At 38.3% G+C, this 17,832-nt stretch overlaps 4 protein-coding genes across 4 annotated transcripts; 1 reads left to right on the forward strand and 3 right to left on the reverse strand.

Annotated features, from left to right (window-relative positions):
* The first annotated feature begins 305 nt into the window (after positions 1-305).
* LOC111901075 (uncharacterized mitochondrial protein AtMg00810-like) lies at positions 306-923 on the forward strand. The gene has a single exon (XM_023896945.1). It carries the CDS (start codon positions 306-308, stop codon positions 921-923), a length of 618 nt encoding a protein of 205 aa, XP_023752713.1.
* Positions 924-3,450: 2,527 nt separating this feature from the next.
* Positions 3,451-5,837, reverse strand: LOC111901071 (putative protein phosphatase 2C 76). Its single transcript, XM_023896938.3, has 6 exons — positions 5,431-5,837; positions 4,921-5,101; positions 4,738-4,840; positions 4,529-4,643; positions 4,126-4,282; positions 3,451-3,974 (listed from the first exon to the last, which is right to left on the reverse strand). The coding sequence occupies exons 1-6, from the start codon at positions 5,723-5,725 to the stop codon at positions 3,662-3,664; spliced, it is 1,164 nt and encodes a 387-aa protein (XP_023752706.1). The 5' UTR covers positions 5,726-5,837; the 3' UTR covers positions 3,451-3,661.
* A 193-nt stretch (positions 5,838-6,030) lies between these two features.
* Positions 6,031-10,281, reverse strand: LOC111901070 (ETO1-like protein 1). Its single transcript, XM_023896935.3, has 6 exons — positions 9,938-10,281; positions 9,367-9,849; positions 7,354-9,078; positions 6,984-7,275; positions 6,597-6,906; positions 6,031-6,504 (listed from the first exon to the last, which is right to left on the reverse strand). Exons 2-6 carry the CDS (start codon positions 9,489-9,491, stop codon positions 6,284-6,286), a joined length of 2,673 nt encoding a protein of 890 aa, XP_023752703.1. The 5' UTR covers positions 9,492-9,849; positions 9,938-10,281; the 3' UTR covers positions 6,031-6,283.
* A 6,557-nt stretch (positions 10,282-16,838) lies between these two features.
* LOC111901076 (uncharacterized mitochondrial protein AtMg00310-like) lies at positions 16,839-17,810 on the reverse strand. Its single transcript, XM_023896946.1, has 3 exons — positions 17,768-17,810; positions 17,479-17,705; positions 16,839-17,354 (listed from the first exon to the last, which is right to left on the reverse strand). The coding sequence occupies exons 1-3, from the start codon at positions 17,808-17,810 to the stop codon at positions 16,839-16,841; spliced, it is 786 nt and encodes a 261-aa protein (XP_023752714.1).
* Between the last annotated feature and the right edge of the window lie 22 nt (positions 17,811-17,832).

The raw sequence follows: 17,832 nt of genomic DNA on the forward strand, positions 1-17,832 counted from the left end.
GGATCATGTTTGCTTACTTCAAAAGTCCTTGTATGGACTCAAGCAGGAACCTCGAGCGTGGTATCATCAGTTTGCTCATTTTGTTTGGGTTCACTAACAGCAAGTCAGACTCATCTTTGTTTATCTATCGCCAGGGTGACCAAACTGCTTATTTATTGCTATATGTTGATGATATAGCTCTGAATGCTTCATCTCCCAGCCTCCTTCAACAGGTCATCACCACTCTTCGTTTAGAATTCGCCATGTCTGACCTTGGCACTCTGAACTATTTTCTAGGCATCGTCGTTACTTGAGACACTCACGACATGTTCTTATCTCAGCAAAAATATGCCACTGAAATTCTTGGGCGTGCTAAGATGCTAAATTGCAAACTAGCTCGAACCCCAGCTTATACTTCAGCCAAGTTTGATTGCACAGGACCACCGGTCTCTGACCCTACGCTCTATAGGAGCCTTGCTGGGGCTCTTCAATATCTCACATTTACGAGACCTGATATCACTTATGTTGTTCAACAAGTTTGTCTCTACATACATGATTCCCGAGAGCCTCATTTCACCGCTTTTAAGCGTATTTTGAGATATATCCGTGGTACTCTTGATCATGGTCTCCAGCTATACGCCTCTCCATCCCGTGGTCTCATTGCATATTCTGATGCCGATTGGGCTAGTTGTCCATTTACACGTCGCTCCACATCTAGTTATTGTGTTTTTATGGGTCAGAATCTCCTCTCATGGTCTTCAAAGAGACAGGGTACCATTTCTAGGTCCAGTGGCAAGGCTGAGTATCAAGGCGTTGCAAATGCAGTTGTCGAGACATGTTGGTTGTGCAATTTACTTCGTGAGCTTCACTATCCTCCTCTCTCTGCTACTTTGGTATATTGTGACAACGTCAGTGTTGTTTATTTGTTCACCAATCCTGTTTAGCATCAACTCACAACACACATTGAGATTGATATTCATTTTGTGCGTGACAAAGTTGCTATGGGTCAAATTCGTGTTCTACACATCCCATCCTCGTCTCGGTATGCTAAAATCTTCACCAAAGGACTTCCCTCGACTTTGTTTCTTGACTTCATATCCAATCTGAACGTTCGATCTTGATCTCTCGCTTTGACTGTGGGGGGTGGGGGGGATGTTAGTCGTATATATTTCATGTATATGTTATTTTATATTGTAGTCTTTTAGTATGTGTCTCATGTATAGTTAGCCCACATTCTTAGCCCTTTGATTATTTGTATTATAAATATCTGGTGGAATACAATATTTGTGATATGGGAAAATTATTTGTCAACAATATCAAATAGTTCTTAACTCTTCAAAGTATATATAATGAACGATTTGACAAAACGGTGTGCTTGACAATGACATGCTTTGTGAAGCTAATTATATAATTATTGTCACTCAAGTCAGAATTATAAGTTTATGTTATTTAAAGCATATGATCAAATAATTAGTTTTAAATAATAACTTCATATATATGTGTAAATGTAACATGTCTCATCTTGATAGAGAGTTAGAAATATTAAGGGTGAGCATTTTGACCGGACGGCTTTTGGACCGAACCGGTTTCGGAGAATCTTGTGGAACGTGGACCGGATTGGATGAGACTTACCGGGTCCAGGTCCATGTCCGGTTTTTTCGGTTTTTGGACACGGTTGGACCGGTACAACTTTACTTGTATAGAGTACAAGTTGTTAAAATAAGTTTTTTGGTTTGATACAACTCGTTAAAACGAATATGTTGTTGGGTTTGATACGTTACAAGTTGTAAAATGAATACGTTTTTGGGTTTGATACTATACAACTTGTAAAAATGAATACGTTTCCGTCTCGGACCATTTGACGTGCTTTTATGTCTATGCCCTCGGGGGTCAATGACGGTTCCATATACACGATCATTTTTTTAAATGCATGTAACAAAATAGCTAAGATACATAAAATTCAGAATTATAGTCTAAAATAATAACTAAAAAGCTTAAATATTTCAACTTTGATAGCTCAACTTTGAAGGATTGTAACTCATTTAATATAACACCAAAAACAACAAAATTATAGTCTAAATTCATCTACAAACTGTAAATTAAACGTTGGAAAAAACCGCATGTCAATCCGACTTAAAACGAATGAATTATGGTTGTTTAAAAAATTTCACATATTACAAAATTTTAGAAATCTTGCTGAAAAACTGAAATATTTCAGCTTTGATAGCTCAATTTTTAAAGGATTGTAACTCATTGAATTTAACGCCAAAAATAACCAAATTATAGTCTAAATTCATCTACAAACTGTAAACTAAACGTTGGAAAAAACCACATATCAATTCAACTTAAAACGAATGAGTTATGGTAATTTAAAAAATCTCACAGATTACAAAATTTTAAAATTCTTGTTGAAAAGCTGAAATATTTCAGCTTTGATAGCTCAACTTTTGAGGACTGCAACTCATTGAATATAAGACCAAAAACAATATATATATATATATATATATATATATATATATATATATATATATATATATATATATATATATATATAGTCTAAATTCAGCTACAAATTATAAATTAAACATTGGAAAAAACCATATGTCAATCCGACTTAAAACTAATAAGTTATGGTTGTTTAAAAAATTTCACAGATTACAAAATTTTAAAAATCTTATTGAAAAAGTTTTTTTTTTTTAAATAAGCCGTTCCAAACCGGTTTTTACCCGGAACCGGCCGGACAGGACCGGTTTTGAGCAAACCGTAAAACTGAGAACCGGCCTGGGGGTCCAAAAGAACGTGTCGTGGTCTGGTCCACAGGTCCAAATGCCCACCCCTAAAATATGCACCAACCTTTACATTAAATGACTTCCGTAAAAATGATTAATAGATCATTAATAAAATATCACTATTTTAGTTGCCAAGAAAAAAAATCTTTAAATACTTAACCAATATGTTTTTTTTTTTTTTTTGTATTTTGCTTACTAATTATATAGATAATGAATATTTTTCAAATATCCAAGCAATTGATTACAACATGTAATAACATAAAGACATTCAAAACATTAACTTTTATAGAAAAAAACTAACATATTACTCTAATCACAAAAAAACTATTGTCTTATATTTTAATTCATTAAAATCCTTTTATGTTTTGATATTACCTAAATTAATCCTACGTGACTATTTTATAGCAATATATTTTCATTAAAACCAAAATATAGCAATATGCTTTCATTCACATATTCATTAAAACTAGTATATATAATGACTTCTTCATAGGGGTCAATCTCTGAAAGACCATTTATGTATTTACTCTAATATCAATTGGAAAGATATTTGATCACTTTTGATGCTTGTACAAATGGAATTATGGAAGACAAATATTGTATTTGGGAGAGTTAAATGTAACCTACAACAACATGATTTTATCTTATTTTTTTAACGTTATATTATAAAATATATAGCCAGTTATAACAATGAAAATTATTATGTATGTAGATGACATTTCTATAATTTGATACATATTTCAATACACAATGAGGTAATAGAAAAACGAAACGGAAATAAATTGCTATTTCTTGCATTTTCCCCTATTTGACATATTTATTATAACCAATGTATTTGACTTTAGTTTTCAAAATTCAATGTTGTTAAAGATTGTTTGCAACTCTAAGCATTGTCACAACTCATCCTTGTGCACTAGAATCCCACCACCTGCTTGTGCCAATGGAACCACAATAGCACTCAAATTGTCAGTACTACCCCTCTGCAAGGCCGTCTTCACAACACGATATGCCAATGACAACGAGGGTAAAAAAGGAAATTTATCATATGGGGCCCCGTTTTCTTGAACCTTTGCATCTCCAATAAGTTGACAAACACTTTGAGGAGTCAAACTCTCAAAAACACCATCACTTGCAACCACCAAGTAGCCATCTTTATCACTCATGTTTCTCCAACCTACCGTTTCCGGTTCAGCAATCACACCATACCTATTCAGAAATTTTCAATATTTGAAGGGTATAATGGTCATTTTATCATGTGCACGTCGTTATTTTAGCCTCCAAGAAACATTTTGATTTAGTTATGAAGCTTTTAACATGACAAGAGAATCTTGAAACTAGAATGAGTTTAAAGGTTAACCTTTTCAATTGAACATCACCAATGGCTCGAGACACGGCCAATACACCGTTGACACGTGGCACATCCCAGTCAAGAACAAAACCACCAGCAACTTCTATTCGGGCTCGTTCATCATCTCTATCTGGATGATGATCACTTGTCAATTCCTCAGCATATCCTGCAATTTTCAAAGATAAAACTGCGAAAATGGTCCCTATGGTATGTCGAAAATTGTCATTTTGGTCCAAAAATGTTTGGACTAGCAACAGTGGCCCAAAACTGGACCTTTGATTTTGTTGCAAAATTGGTCCAATTTGTTTTGAATTTTTTTTTAAATGACGATTTTGCCCTTTGTATTTTCTCTTTTCAATTTTTTTGTTACAGGAGGAAAAAAAAACTCGCAGTTAATTAAGAGTGATTCTACCTGAACATAAGATGACTTTGGAATCGCCGACATTTGCAATCATTAATTCTTCATCATTCAACAAAACAACAATACTCGCAGTTGAACCTGCACTATAACCTTTCTGAATCGCCTCCTACATTATTAATAACAAATCAAACGAGAATATTAAAGCGATTAATTTCAACAAATCTTGAATCACACAAAGAATTTTAAGTTTTTCTACTTACCAAAGAAAATTTCAAATCAATATCACGAATTGCGCCCAATAAAGCTTCTTTCAACATGTCATGTAAAGATTTATCTTCCATCTCTAGTAAAGATCCATGGGAACTACACCAAAATCAAATAACTGTAAATTGTTCAGAAATCATCATATCTATGATCCATACAATGTATTAACGCAGCTTTACCCTTTTACTAAATCATGCTGATTATCATAAAGTGTTGATGATTTCTTGAAAGCACCCGCGATAACATGAACAAGAAAGTAATCTAGTAAGTTTTGTTTGGCTGTTTCACTAGCTTCTGTTCCTCCATGGCCATCGAATATAGCAAGTAGATCAACCTTAGCTGCATTTCTCGCATCTTTTCCTGTAATTTTGTAATTTAATTCACATTAATCACATTTTGTTAAACTTATACAATATAATCTATTTATAAGAAGATTGGATAAGACATGAAAACCGTCAAGAACGTATCATACAAGACATTTGACTCGTGAAAATGAAGATGGCAACAATTATGTCAAATGAAGCATGAAATAGCAGATTGATGTTCAAAATTTAAAAGTCAAACTAAACTTATTCACCCCAACCAACCAAATTCTTAAATGAAAACTAGGACATTTGACATAAATTCAAAACAACAACAATAATGTCAAAGAAAGCATGAAAAAACCATGAAATTAAAACCATTCTTACCGATTAAAGGTATTTGTATACCAAGATTGCAGGTGACACGATCTTCTTGGTACTTCCTGTGCCCTTGAAGACTCGCAAATTCACAATTTTTCGTTGAATTTTTCAGAGATTCAACCATGAAACCCCACTGAGCAGCACACTCAAAAGACTGAAGAACGGCAAGAGCACCACCGTCGTCGTAAGCAGTCATACACGAAGAAGAAACCGCCGACACCACCGCATCAATGCCGCTTAATAATATTTCAAGAAGAAATAATATTTCCGCTGCTAAAATCCCGTTCTTGAATCTTCCCATAATCAATCTGGGAATAATATTTCTCACATCACGAAAAAGGGGGCTAAAAGCAGAGATTTCACTTTGGAATAGGAAATTTTGTAGATATTCGAGGTCCAGTTATAGTAAATAAAAAACTTGATATAGAAAATTTGCAAATATGATATTCTTGAAAACAGATGACTTATCGGACATTTTCAATACAAAATGATACTATTTTATTAAATTATGAAAATTGGTAATTAGATCGAATATGATATTCTCAGTTACAAATCTACATATACAAAAACCAACATTCTTTATAAAAACTAACATCTTACAGCTGATGAAATGAAACGATACAATACACCATTTGTAATCAATCAGATTCACATCTTGTACATTATATCTCCAGACAAATACAAGGCCAAAAACACATGTTAATAATAATACACATACTTGAATGTTTACAAATATTCATGAAGTGTTGTTACATTTGCAAAGATACACACACACAAACTCAAAAATAAAAAATCTCTCCTTTTCTTCACCATTTGTGTAACATTGCATCTAATCTTTTCTAAATTGTTGTTGGATTCATTAGGGTTCTTGGCTGTTTACACGGCTCCTTAGTTCCAGCATTTCTTGATGGTTTGGGTCAAATGAGAGAGCTGCCCGACAATCCCTCATGGCACCCGAAACATCTCCAATGTGTTCATGGAAAGCTGCCCGTAAATGCAGAAGATGTAGGTCAGCTTTGAATGCAATCGCCCTTGATAGCTCTGCTATTGCTTCTTTCTCCTTGTGATTGTCCATCAAAACTGGCATTTAATCAAAACCCCATATGAGAACAAAAATATAATCTAGATTGTTTGTCTTAACCCATTAAGTCATTATGTCTAGATTAACTAACCTGCAGCTCGATATCTGTAAGGATAAACACGAAGAGGATCTAATCGAGTCACCATTTCAAGGTCTATTTTCGTCTGTTCACGTTCACAGTATTCAGATCTCTTCTCATAAGCCGATGCATTGTTACGTGCCTTTTCAATCAATTTTGTCATTTCTTCATAAGCAGCAGCTTTCTCATTTTTCAAATAATGGACACGAGCAAGCCCCTGGTGGGCCCTAGTGTGCCGGATCTTAAGAGCATTAATATAGCAATCAGCCGCAAGGTCCAGTTTCCCTGAGTCCACATAAACACTTCCAAGATTGTTCAATGCCTGCCACACCACAGTTTCAATTCACTTGTAAAATGTCTGAAATAACCTTTGACTTTAGGGATAAAGATTGTTCAAACCTGGCCTTTACGAAGCCTATCAGAAGGGCACTTAAGGGCATCTTGAAGAAGCGATACAACCGTAGAAGAACAAGTCGGATCTTGACTAGAATCAGCTAAAGCATACGCTTTCAAAAAGAAAGCTTCAAAAGATCTACTTAAGCTAATAGACTCTTCAGCTTTTGTTAACCCTTCATCACAATGACCCGTATCATATAATATCCAACCCTCGTAAACTAACCGCTCGTGTTCACTCGATGCATGCTGTCTTGCCAATTGTAAGCTTCTCATCGCTGCTTCCGGACAATTTAACCTTTTTTTTTAAAAAAAAAATCTTAATTAGTAATTATTATTTGAAAATATATTAAGTCGTTCTTTCTGTATTAAATACCTGAGGAGAAGCAAAGATTGTCTGAAATATAAAACGCCTTTAGCAGCTTCGGACTCAAGCATTTGGTAAATTACGGAAAGGGACCCGATGTCATCAACCGCGGACCACCTGTCGTACAGCTGTAACCAACAATCGGCGGTTGTCCAGCTTGGCACATGCTCACGGACAAGTGTTTGAAATTGAGAAGCCGGGACCCGCCCTTCAAACATCCGATAATCCGGACAAATCGTAAGAATCGCTTGAACATCACAAATTGCGGATCGATAATCTTCAAGAACCAAAAAGAAACAAAACCTCAATTCCAAACATTCAACCGCTAACTTAAACCCAAGAATCTTATTAATCTCCCCCATTGATTCTTCAACATTTTGTCTCTTCATCAACGAGGCTGCACGATACATGTACGGGTACGTAAGCGTAGGATCCAACCCCGTCGCCTTCTCCAAATCCTCCCACCGTTTTTCATCATTGTCACAGTATAACGAACGTTCTTGATACATCCACCCGAGAGGGGTATAATCGGAAATAACCGAATTAAGTTTCTCGTACGATTCGCGTTTTTTCCCGTTAATCCGACCGAGCCTCGCGAGCCCGACAACCGAGTACACGTGGCCTTCGTTTACCGCGGCTTTAAAGAATCGTTCCGCCTCGTTGTATTCTTTTTTTAGTAACCGCACGCATCCCAACATGTGATACGCGATCATTTTTTGTCGGGTGTTTTCGGTTGAGTCAACCAATTGTTCTAATAAAAGAGCGGATTTATCGGACCCCGGATCAAGATCCATCGCCACCTGGCTTAACAAACAATAAAGCGAAAACGAAGCGCCCCCGACCATAATCGAACGATGCAAATGGTTGACACTTGCCAAAATCTCAACAACGCGTTCATCCTGTAAACATTCCGGAAGCTCTTGTAAGAAAACCTGCAAACACGATGAAGCAAGAATCGGGCAATTCTCATCGAGAGCGTATTCCAAGAGCTCAATCGCGTCGTTTCTTGATAAAACAAGTGTCGCGAGTTTCCTATCGCAAGAATCTTTGAGATTTTCACAACAAAATTTATTCGAAAACACCATGATTTCGAGTAAAAGATCGGTCGGGAGTTGTTCGGGTAATGTCCCGGTTTTGGAGAACTCACTGATGACACGCATGCCAGCTGGCGAGATATCGTTTTTGGATAAATCGATGTTGTCTGAAAGCGATTCGAGGAAACACCCGTTAAGCATGGACTGAAATGGCGGCGAAAGTGCCGCCATTTTTTGTCTATCGCAAATTACTTTTTCGTCCCCGATTCGAAACGTGATGGATTCTGATAAATAAGTGTTGTGGTTCATCATTGCAGCATTTGCGACACTATTATCATTTGTGACAGATGGGAGCTCAGAACCAATGTCTATTAATCCAAACTCTTTTGCACATTTACCACATGAAGAGAGTAAATCTGATATAAGTTCTTCGCCTCTTTTTTCATATTTTAACCATGCCCCAAAAACGAGGCGTTCATGGACTGTGATTGATTTGAGCCAAGCTGATCGAAGGCTTCTTCTCATCAATTTGAGATCACCCAGGCCTTTGAAGACCTGAAACTGCAACAAATAGAGGCTTGATCGCTCATGTGGAGGGCATGATTCGAGTTCTTTGTGGATTTGTGCTAAAACTTCTACATAATCAACGGGTTTAAAGAATGGAAGAATTGGTGGATCCGGTACTTTGATCAGAGATTCTCTGCAAAACAACACAATCATAAAGGGGAATCATTGCATGTTTGCATTGCATCTATCTTTGTAACTAAAAGGGTTTTTTGATTCCAAAATGCACATCCAAACACTCCCAAAACATGATGTGTATTGGATAGCATTTAGATATGATTTTGCTGAATGAAGTTACAATATGGGTATATAATTGATTTTACTGAATGATGATAAGTTTTGTTGCAGAGATAATCGGTAAAAACCACTTTCAAAACGCACATCCAACCAAATAACCACTAAAAATAGCAAAGAAAAAGCTTACAATGAAGAAGGGGAGTGAGGTGAGACTTTTGAAAGCTTTCCTCTTTCGACTTGCAGCCATGATTGCGGATTCAGAGCATTTAAATGTGTTTCTTTGCAAGATTCAGATGGAAAGAACGTCTTCATACGGCATAACAGAGGAAGTATATCCCAGATCTCCACAATAGACCAATTAGGGTTTTTTAAGGGCAAATCCTTCAAATTGAATGAAATAAGAGCATTCAAACCCTAAAAAAATCCCCAATTTCCAAACGGTTATCTTAACTTGATGATGAAATGTATCCGAGATCTCCACAACAGCACAATTAGGGTTTGGGAGCTTATTTTCAAATTGGATGAATTAAGAACATTGAAACCCTCAAAAAATCCCTAATCCGAGCTTTTTCTTTGAAGGGATAGAGAAACTATACCAAAAGCACTGTGATTTCTTCGGTTAAAAAGAACCAGAAATCACCAAAATCCCTAAAATGATTACGCAAGATCTCTGCCAAAAAACGACCAAAACCACATTAATCTCACCAAATCTTCTAAATACCAAACCACGAACAGCACACACACAGAGAGCTACTAACCTTGTTTGAAATTAGGGAAGATCCACGGTAAACATACAAAATTTCTATACCAAATAAATTAATTTTTTTTAAAAACAGAAACAGAACAAACCCACTAATCTAGTGGTTTGAACGAACAAATCCCACAAGATGAAAGTGAAGGAATCTGCAGAAAAATTCAATCTTTCGCTTTCTTTCTTTCGTCTGTTTGGTAAAAGGAAAAGTTTCCCCTTTTTCTTTGTTTTCTATTCAATTTCCCACTTCCTTTTTTCCCGTTGGAAAACATAAAGATTGCAGCTCATGCTATGTTGTTCGTTGTTGTTGGGTTGGGGGAATATAAAAGAGAACAGGAATTGATTGGTGCCAGCAAAGAGTACAAGTGTTAATGCATAATATCAAGATTCAAGATTGTCTTCGCTTCGTTAATGACAAAATTGCTTTTTCATTCAAACAACAAAATTACTCTTCAAAAGTGAATTACATACTGATTGGTGGGGTATATCTAGTGCTTCTAAAATCTAAATTCTAATCCGCAGAAGGGTAAAACTGGAAAATAACATCTTTATAAGAAATAAATTACATAATTATAAAATCATAGTATAAGTTATGTGTAAAAACGATGTTGTTATATCGTTTTTTTACATGAGTTTGTAATCGTTACGGTATCGTCCTTAACTATGTCATTTGTACTTTGTGTGTTGTCTTTTTAATTTAATAAAACATATTGATTATATCTTAAATAGTAAGAAGTATAAGTCGTAAAACTTTTTTACAAATCAATTATACATAAATAAATCATTAATATTTATCAAAAATTTAAAGACATGAATTAAAGAAGGTTATTAAGAAATTAAATTTGAAGAGAAAAGACAATTTTAAAATATTGAATTTGTGTGTTACATTTTTATTATTTAATAACTAATAATAAAATTTAAGTATTAAACTATTTGTCGACAATGTTATATGTTGACGGTTCACTTGATATTATACATATATGTTTGTTCATAAATTCAGTAATCATATATGATTATGATAGTTAGTGGCAAAAGAGATGGTGGTGGTATAAGTGACAGAGGTGGTAGTGGTGAGGTTGGTTGGTGTCAGAGGTGGTGGTAGTGGTGGTGGCGGTGGCGGTGGCGGTGGCGGTTGTGGTGGTAGGTAATTTGGTAGAACTTACTTGAGCTCAGTGGATTGCATGCATCACACTTTTTTTCTTCTTTTTCAAAGTTCTTTTTCTCTTTTCAAAGTTCCTTTTTATAAAAATGATTTCCTTTTGAAAACTTTCTTACCACGTCCTCAATTTGAGTTCAGACACACCCAGAAGTGTGTCTGAATCCCTCAAACCAAGGCTCTAATACCAACTTGTAACGACCCAAAAATCATGACCAAAAATTTCGTTTTTAATTTAATAAATAAACCACAAGTGACAACCATTCATTCAAAACATATCACATCAGAGTATCATGTCTAAAACATTATTTTATTTTATCAGAGTAAACATCCCTGGCTAAAACTCCTTTGGTGTGTGTGCCACGCGATCACCCCGAGCTCTTCCCTCCGCTACCGAAAGTACCTGAAACCAAAACTGAAAACCGTAAGCACAAAGCTTAGTGAGTTCCCCAACCTACCACATACCACATACTGGGCCCCCGCCCGCTGCATCAGGACTTGCCCGACATTGGACTAACTCCGGCATCAAGCCCCGCCCGACATCAAGCCCCGCCTGGCATCGAGCCCCGCTCGGTATACAGATCTGTTTCTTTTAGGCCCCACCTGTCTCTGGGCCTCGCCCGCTAAACACATACAAACATATAACATAACACACAACAAGTAACTATCACACTCTACAATACTCCTGATCTAAGGCCTCGCCTAACTAGGGCCTCGCCCCTGGCATGCTACTAGCGAGTCATGGAACCCCTTCCACATTGGTGCTGATAATGAGATACGGGCCCCCGCCCACACTCACCTCTCTCCTACCTCGGGTCTCGCCCCTGCTCTGCTACTAAGGAGATACGGAATCCCGTCTATACTCTGCTAATGGTAAGATATGGGACCTCGCCCATACTCACCTCCCTACCAGGCACATACAAGTATCACACAGACAACAAATATAAGCTATCATGAAAACATTCCTCGGGCGCCCGCCCGACATCGGACCTTGATCCGGAATCACATTCTAGCATACAGTGCCTAGGGCTAACCCCTGGGTCTTCCTACTCATAAAACACATAGGCCGACATTGTAGTCGTAGAACCATTCACACAGTGAGGAAACTCATCTTGCACTGTTGAAAGCCTTGCTAATATCCCTCTAGCTGTTATCTGCTAAATCCCGAACTGCTGCTCCTTCGGCTCCCCGAGCTACCAACACCAAATATCACTTAGTCCAATACATTAATCCATCTTAGGGTAAAATAACCATTCTACCCCTAGTCCAACTTGGTCCATATCTAATGCCCAAAACCAAGGCCCAATACTAAGTAAGCTTCTGAAGCCCACTAATGGCCCGATTTGCTACATTGGGCCGAATCCCTTAATAGGCCCTACCCTAAGCCCAAAATATCATCCTTGGCCCATATCACCTGACTTCTACTTGAACTCCCAAGCTTCCTTCCTCCTTTCCAACTTCAAAAACACACAAAAAGGCTAAAGATCACTCAAACAAGGTTAGGGTTTCAATCTAGGGATTCTCTGAGTTGGGAGGGGGTGATGGAGGCTGGTTTAGGACGAGATAAAGTGTTTAGATACAGTGCAAACCATAAATATTAGGGTTTTGTCCAGACAACTCCTACTCATCGAGTCGGTACCCCAACTCATCGAGTAGATCACTAAAACCACCGCATAATTGATGGGTTTTAGACATAAGAACAATCCTATGTGCTCATACAAACCCTAATGCTTGGATCTAGGTTTCTATATTGTACATGCAATGTATCCAAGACTTACAATCTTAGATCTAACATATTATAAGCTGAAATTAGGGTTTAAAGAATTACCTTTTATTGTTATGTAACAATAATAATCTCAATTCCTCCTTGTAATGACTTTAGAAAGCTTAGAGTCACAAATGTCACTCCTCTAATGGTTCACAAACACCAAGAGCAAGAGGATGAAGAATAAGGAGAGAGGAGGCTGCCCAAAACCGTCCAAAACCCTAAGGAGTTACTTCCACACGTTTTTGGTTCTAGGGATCTTTAAATAGTGAGGCTATTAGGGCAATCTAACAAGGAAACCCTAATTTGGATGCTTAGGCCCTAAGCAACCCATGGACTCCTTCCTTAAAGGCCTATGACGATTTCTAATGGGTTTCCCCATAGAATTCGTCCACCCCTCTAATATGGAGTCCATTAGCTCAATATTCAACTATCATACAATTGACAGTTCTAGTCCCTTAAGTTTAATTAATGTCTTTTAGCCACAAAAGTAATTCCTAATTAATTATTGACTAATATTAATTAAACAATATGATTTCTCCTTTAATATATTATTCTCATAATATATTAATAAATCATAATTAATCCTTTCTCTCCATAATTCATCCTATCAAGTTGCTTTGGTGAAGGCAACCCAAAAGGACCATGCACCATCGGGTCAAGTACATACCAAAATAGTTATGGACTTAGACACTAATCCAACAATAATGACGAGTCTACTCGACGAAATGGGCCTCCAACTCGCCGAGTCCCAGAGTAGAATACCAAAATACTTGAAATTAATTACGTACCAGGAACCAGGTGTTACACCTTCACCTTCCCGCGATCATTAGAGGTACCTGAAACAAAATCTAAAACTGTAAGCCCGAAGCTTAGTGAGTTCCGCCAAAGTACCAACGCCAAATAACCATATCATAACAAACAACATGCGTATAGAGTCTACAATATAATCTTGGTGGCCCCGAGTGAATAGAGAAACAAGACTTATGAGCATCCTCCAGTACAATCTGTCTGAACCCACCAGACATCGAAACCCAGACCCAACTACAACGGGTCAACAATTCTCGACTATCCTGCACAAATCGGGTGTTCTCTCCCCTAATTCTCTCAAGCTTCCAGTTCTCCTGTCGCATACCCTCAACTTGAGCTTACCTAATCAAGCTCACTACTGGAGTTCCACGGATATCCTCATACATGCAGTTGGAACAGAAGATCCAGCCGACTTGCGGCTCAAGGAGTCCGCAACAACATTCACTTTACCCGGATGGTAAAGGATCTCGCAGTCATAATCCTTGACTACGTACAGCCACATGCGCTGCCTCATGTTCAGGTTCAGTTGATCCATGATATTTCTCAGACTCTTGTGGTCCGTGTATATGGTACAACGGACCCGTAGAGATAATGTATCCAAATTTTGAGAGCAAATACCACCGCTCCCAGCTCCAAGTCATGAGTGAGGTATCTTGTCTCATGCGGCTTTAGCTGCCGTGAAGCATAAGCTATCACTCGTCCTCTCTGCATAAGGACTGCTCCTAATCCGATGATCGATGCATCACAAAACACCACAAAATCCTCAACTCCCTCGGGGGGTGTCAACACTGGCGCCTCGCACAGTTGCTGTCGCAGAGTCTCAAATGCAGTTTGCTGCTTAGGGCCCCACCGGAAATCCACCCCCTTCCTCGTCAGACGAGTGAGGGGTACCGCAATCTTGGAGAAATCCTATATGAATCTCCGGTAGTACCCTGCCAATCCCAAAAAGCTCCTGATATCCGAGGGATATTTCGAAACCTCCCACTTCATAACCGCCTCAATCTTGGGCGGGTCAACCAAATTCCCCTCCTGGTTAACGAGGTGTCCAAGAAACTGAACCTCTCGCAACCAAAATTCGCACTTCAAGAACTTGGCATACATCCTTTCTCACCTTAAAACTCCCAATAGCTCACGGAACTGCTCTTCGTGTTGCTCTCTGGTCTTAGAGTATACCAAGATGTCATCTATCAACACAATGACCGAGCGATGAAGCATCGGTCTGCATAACGCTTAGTGAGTTCCCCATAACATACCCCACACAATCCGCATAATCATATAAATATATCAACCATACAAGCCATGCATACAAACATATACGGATGTCGTAGGCTCCCCAAGGGTCTTACATCTATATGCCATGGACACCCCTATGGTCTTACTTGGAATGCTATGGGCACGTGCACATGGTCTTATAACCAAGTTTCATCGGCACCCCATGGTCTTTACCATGAATACCATGGGCATCTCCACATGGTCTGACAACCAAGTGCCATGGGCACCCCCCATGGTCTTTACCTGGAATGTCATGGGCACCCCCACATGGCCTGACATCCAAGTGCCACAGGCTCCCCCCGGGGTCTTCCATGCAAGTATCACAAGATGACTAGTATATCACGTACCACATAATCAATTAGTATACCACAAAGCACGTAATGTCCCGACCTTGGTGCCTATGACCCATTGGTATGGTGAGGTGACTCACCTCAAACGTGAACTGTAGTTGAATAGGTCCAAACTCCGAGTATCAGCTCTGCCACCTCCCTAATCATAAACAACTTCTTAGATACAACTCAAACCTTTAAAAGTCAATCCTGGTCAAGGTCAAAGTCAAAGTCAAAGTCAACGCTCCGAGTTGACCAAACTCATCGAGTCCACCCCAAAGTCAGAATCACAATATCGTGACCCAAAACGTCGAGTTTGCCTATATCTCGTTGATTTTCTCCGTTTTCCAAAAGAATCGGGGTAACCCCAACCCAACTCGTCGAGTTCCCCTGTGAACTCGTCGAGTTCTTCAATCTGTCATCCCACTTAATGCATTAATCCCTTTTCCTTGAATCCAATGGCTCCAAACTTCAGATCCACATCCCTAGAGATGTATTGAAGGGTAAAGTTTCCAGCTTTACCCCCAAGGTTCACCCAATAAGCTCTAAACCCAAACCCTAGTTCCTTTAAGGAAGGTCTTGACCCATTAAGCCCTCAAACCCTTACTACAACGTTCTAAATTACATATCTGATGTCCAAGGGTAGAAAAAGCACGTAAAGTTTCTAAATTTACATCCATGCAAGCTTGAAACACACTCCAAGGTCCACTTTAGGCTTAAAAATGAACATATTGCATGAATGGGACATGGAGGCTATTAAAGTTTGCAACTTTAATCCTCTACATGTCTTATAGAGGCCAGATCTACACCTTCAACCTCTAGAAACCTCTTTTATTTGGACATCTAAGCCAAAGTCCCGAAACCAAGCCCAAAACTACAAAAGATGAGATCTAATAAGCTACATGTCAAGGTTATGACTTTATACCTCTGAGATGTTGCCTTTGATGTAGAGTTTCTGGATCCAAGTTCACTCCTCCAATATTGATACTTCTCTCTTCAAAACCTCCTTCAAAAATCTTCAACAATCACTCAAACACTCTCAAAACTCAATGAACAAGGATGAAGGCAATTCTAGAGTTTTCTCTGGGCAAGGAGGCTGGTAAGGAGGCCAGTCCTAGGATTTAATTTCTTTAAATAAGGTGCAATACCCGAAAAATTAGGGTTTTACTTTCCAGTGCCAACTCATCGAGTTGGGGCTCCCCAACTCGTCGAGTATGTCCTCCAATCTATGCGGCTGGAAAGCTCTCTACTCGTCGAGTTGGATCCTCCCAACTCGTCGAGTTCCTTCCAATATTTTAAAAACAATTAGAATTAATTCATACCTGGACCAAGCGTTACATAAACTTATTTCATCTGGTAACCATACCACCCACTAAGGTGAAAAGCATCAATGTATCTTCTAGTTGAACTAACCAAAAAAAATCCAGAGTTTATCTAACTCCCAATTCCATCTATCAAGTTTAGATCCCAACTCCACAGAACTAAGCAATTCCAATAAACTTTGAAATTGAAAAGTTTCAATTCCTCCCCTAATAGGACGTCGCCAACTAAAATCCCAACCAGAGGATGACCAAAACTACATAATTAGAGCATTCTGAGAATCAGAGAGAACATAAAGTCTAGGAAAAATGTCTTTCAGGATCACTCCTCCACACCAAGCATCCTCCCAACAAAACATCGTAGTGCCATCCCCAATCACCATATTCATCAAATTCTTATCCACCACACCCCTTTCATGTAGTTGATTAATAGAGCCAATGATTTTATGCCAAACGCCCCCACCCAAATTTTTTCGGGGACCATTCAAAAAACCACCATCCTTACCATATAAGAACTTTATAAGCCGAAGCCATAAAGTATCACCTTCAAGAGCAAACCTCCACCTCCATTTATAAAGTAAGGCCATGTTAAAAGCATCCAAGCCCTCAATTTCTAACCCACCATTATCTCGCGAATTGAGAATAGTCTTCCGCTTCACCCAGTGTATATGTCTATGCTCATCATCCATACCTCCAAAAAAATGAGCTCTACGAGACTCTAACAACTTACAAACAGTAGCAGGAACTCTGAAAAAGGGAAAAGTAGTAAATACCTAAACTTCCGAAAACATATTTAATAAGAGTTAACCTACCATTGATGTAAAGAAGCTTTATCTTCCAAGAAGAAAGTCTTTTACGAAATCGATCTATAATCACATCCCAAGATTTGACACGCACCATAGATCCACCCACTGGAGCACCAAGATAAGAAAACGGGAAAGCAGCCGGAGAACAACCAGTAATAGAATCCATAGAGATGACTTTCGGAAAGACCATTCCAACCCCTAATAAATTAGATTTGGAGAGATTAATCTTCAAACCCGACACCATATAAAAACACCGTAAAATTTGAATAAGATTATGCACATTCCTCTCATCCCATTCCCCCATAAAGAATGCGTCATCTACATAGAAAAGATGATAAATACGAAGATCACATGTTCCCAATGGGACACCATAAAAATACCATTGGCTATTGCATCTTCCATAGCCACATGAAGACCTTCCATGATAATAATAAAAATAAAAGAA

The sequence above is a fragment of the Lactuca sativa genome, chromosome 5 (genome assembly GCF_002870075.4).
Source record: "Lactuca sativa cultivar Salinas chromosome 5, Lsat_Salinas_v11, whole genome shotgun sequence".
Classification (NCBI taxonomy): Eukaryota; Viridiplantae; Streptophyta; class Magnoliopsida; order Asterales; family Asteraceae; genus Lactuca; species Lactuca sativa.

What these genes read in the sequence shown, in the direction of transcription:
- LOC111901075 (XM_023896945.1), top strand. Translation starts at nt 306, where the DNA reads ATGTTCTTATCTCAGCAAAAATATGCCACTGAAATTCTTGGGCGTGCT.
- LOC111901071 (XM_023896938.3), bottom strand. Translation starts at nt 5,725, where the DNA reads ATGGGAAGATTCAAGAACGGGATTTTAGCAGCGGAAATATTATTTCTT. An exon ending in CAAAGTCATCTTATGTTCAG is followed by an intron (nt 4,283 to 4,528) that starts GTAGAATCACTC and finishes TGAAAATTGCAG; the next exon opens with GATATGCTGAGGAATTGACA. An exon ending in GGTGATGTTCAATTGAAAAG is followed by an intron (nt 3,975 to 4,125) that starts GTTAACCTTTAA and finishes ATTTCTGAATAG; the next exon opens with GTATGGTGTGATTGCTGAAC.
- LOC111901070 (XM_023896935.3), bottom strand. Translation starts at nt 9,491, where the DNA reads ATGAAGACGTTCTTTCCATCTGAATCTTGCAAAGAAACACATTTAAAT. An exon ending in CAATCTTTGCTTCTCCTCAG is followed by an intron (nt 7,276 to 7,353) that starts GTATTTAATACA and finishes TTAAAAAAAAAG; the next exon opens with GTTAAATTGTCCGGAAGCAG. An exon ending in TTACAGATATCGAGCTGCAG is followed by an intron (nt 6,505 to 6,596) that starts GTTAGTTAATCT and finishes ATTAAATGCCAG; the next exon opens with TTTTGATGGACAATCACAAG.
- LOC111901076 (XM_023896946.1), bottom strand. Translation starts at nt 17,810, where the DNA reads ATGGAAGGTCTTCATGTGGCTATGGAAGATGCAATAGCCAATG. An exon ending in GGAAGATGCAATAGCCAATG is followed by an intron (nt 17,706 to 17,767) that starts GTATTTTTATGG and finishes TTTTCTATGTAG; the next exon opens with ATGACGCATTCTTTATGGGG. An exon ending in CTCCAGTGGGTGGATCTATG is followed by an intron (nt 17,355 to 17,478) that starts GTGCGTGTCAAA and finishes TCGGAAGTTTAG; the next exon opens with GTATTTACTACTTTTCCCTT.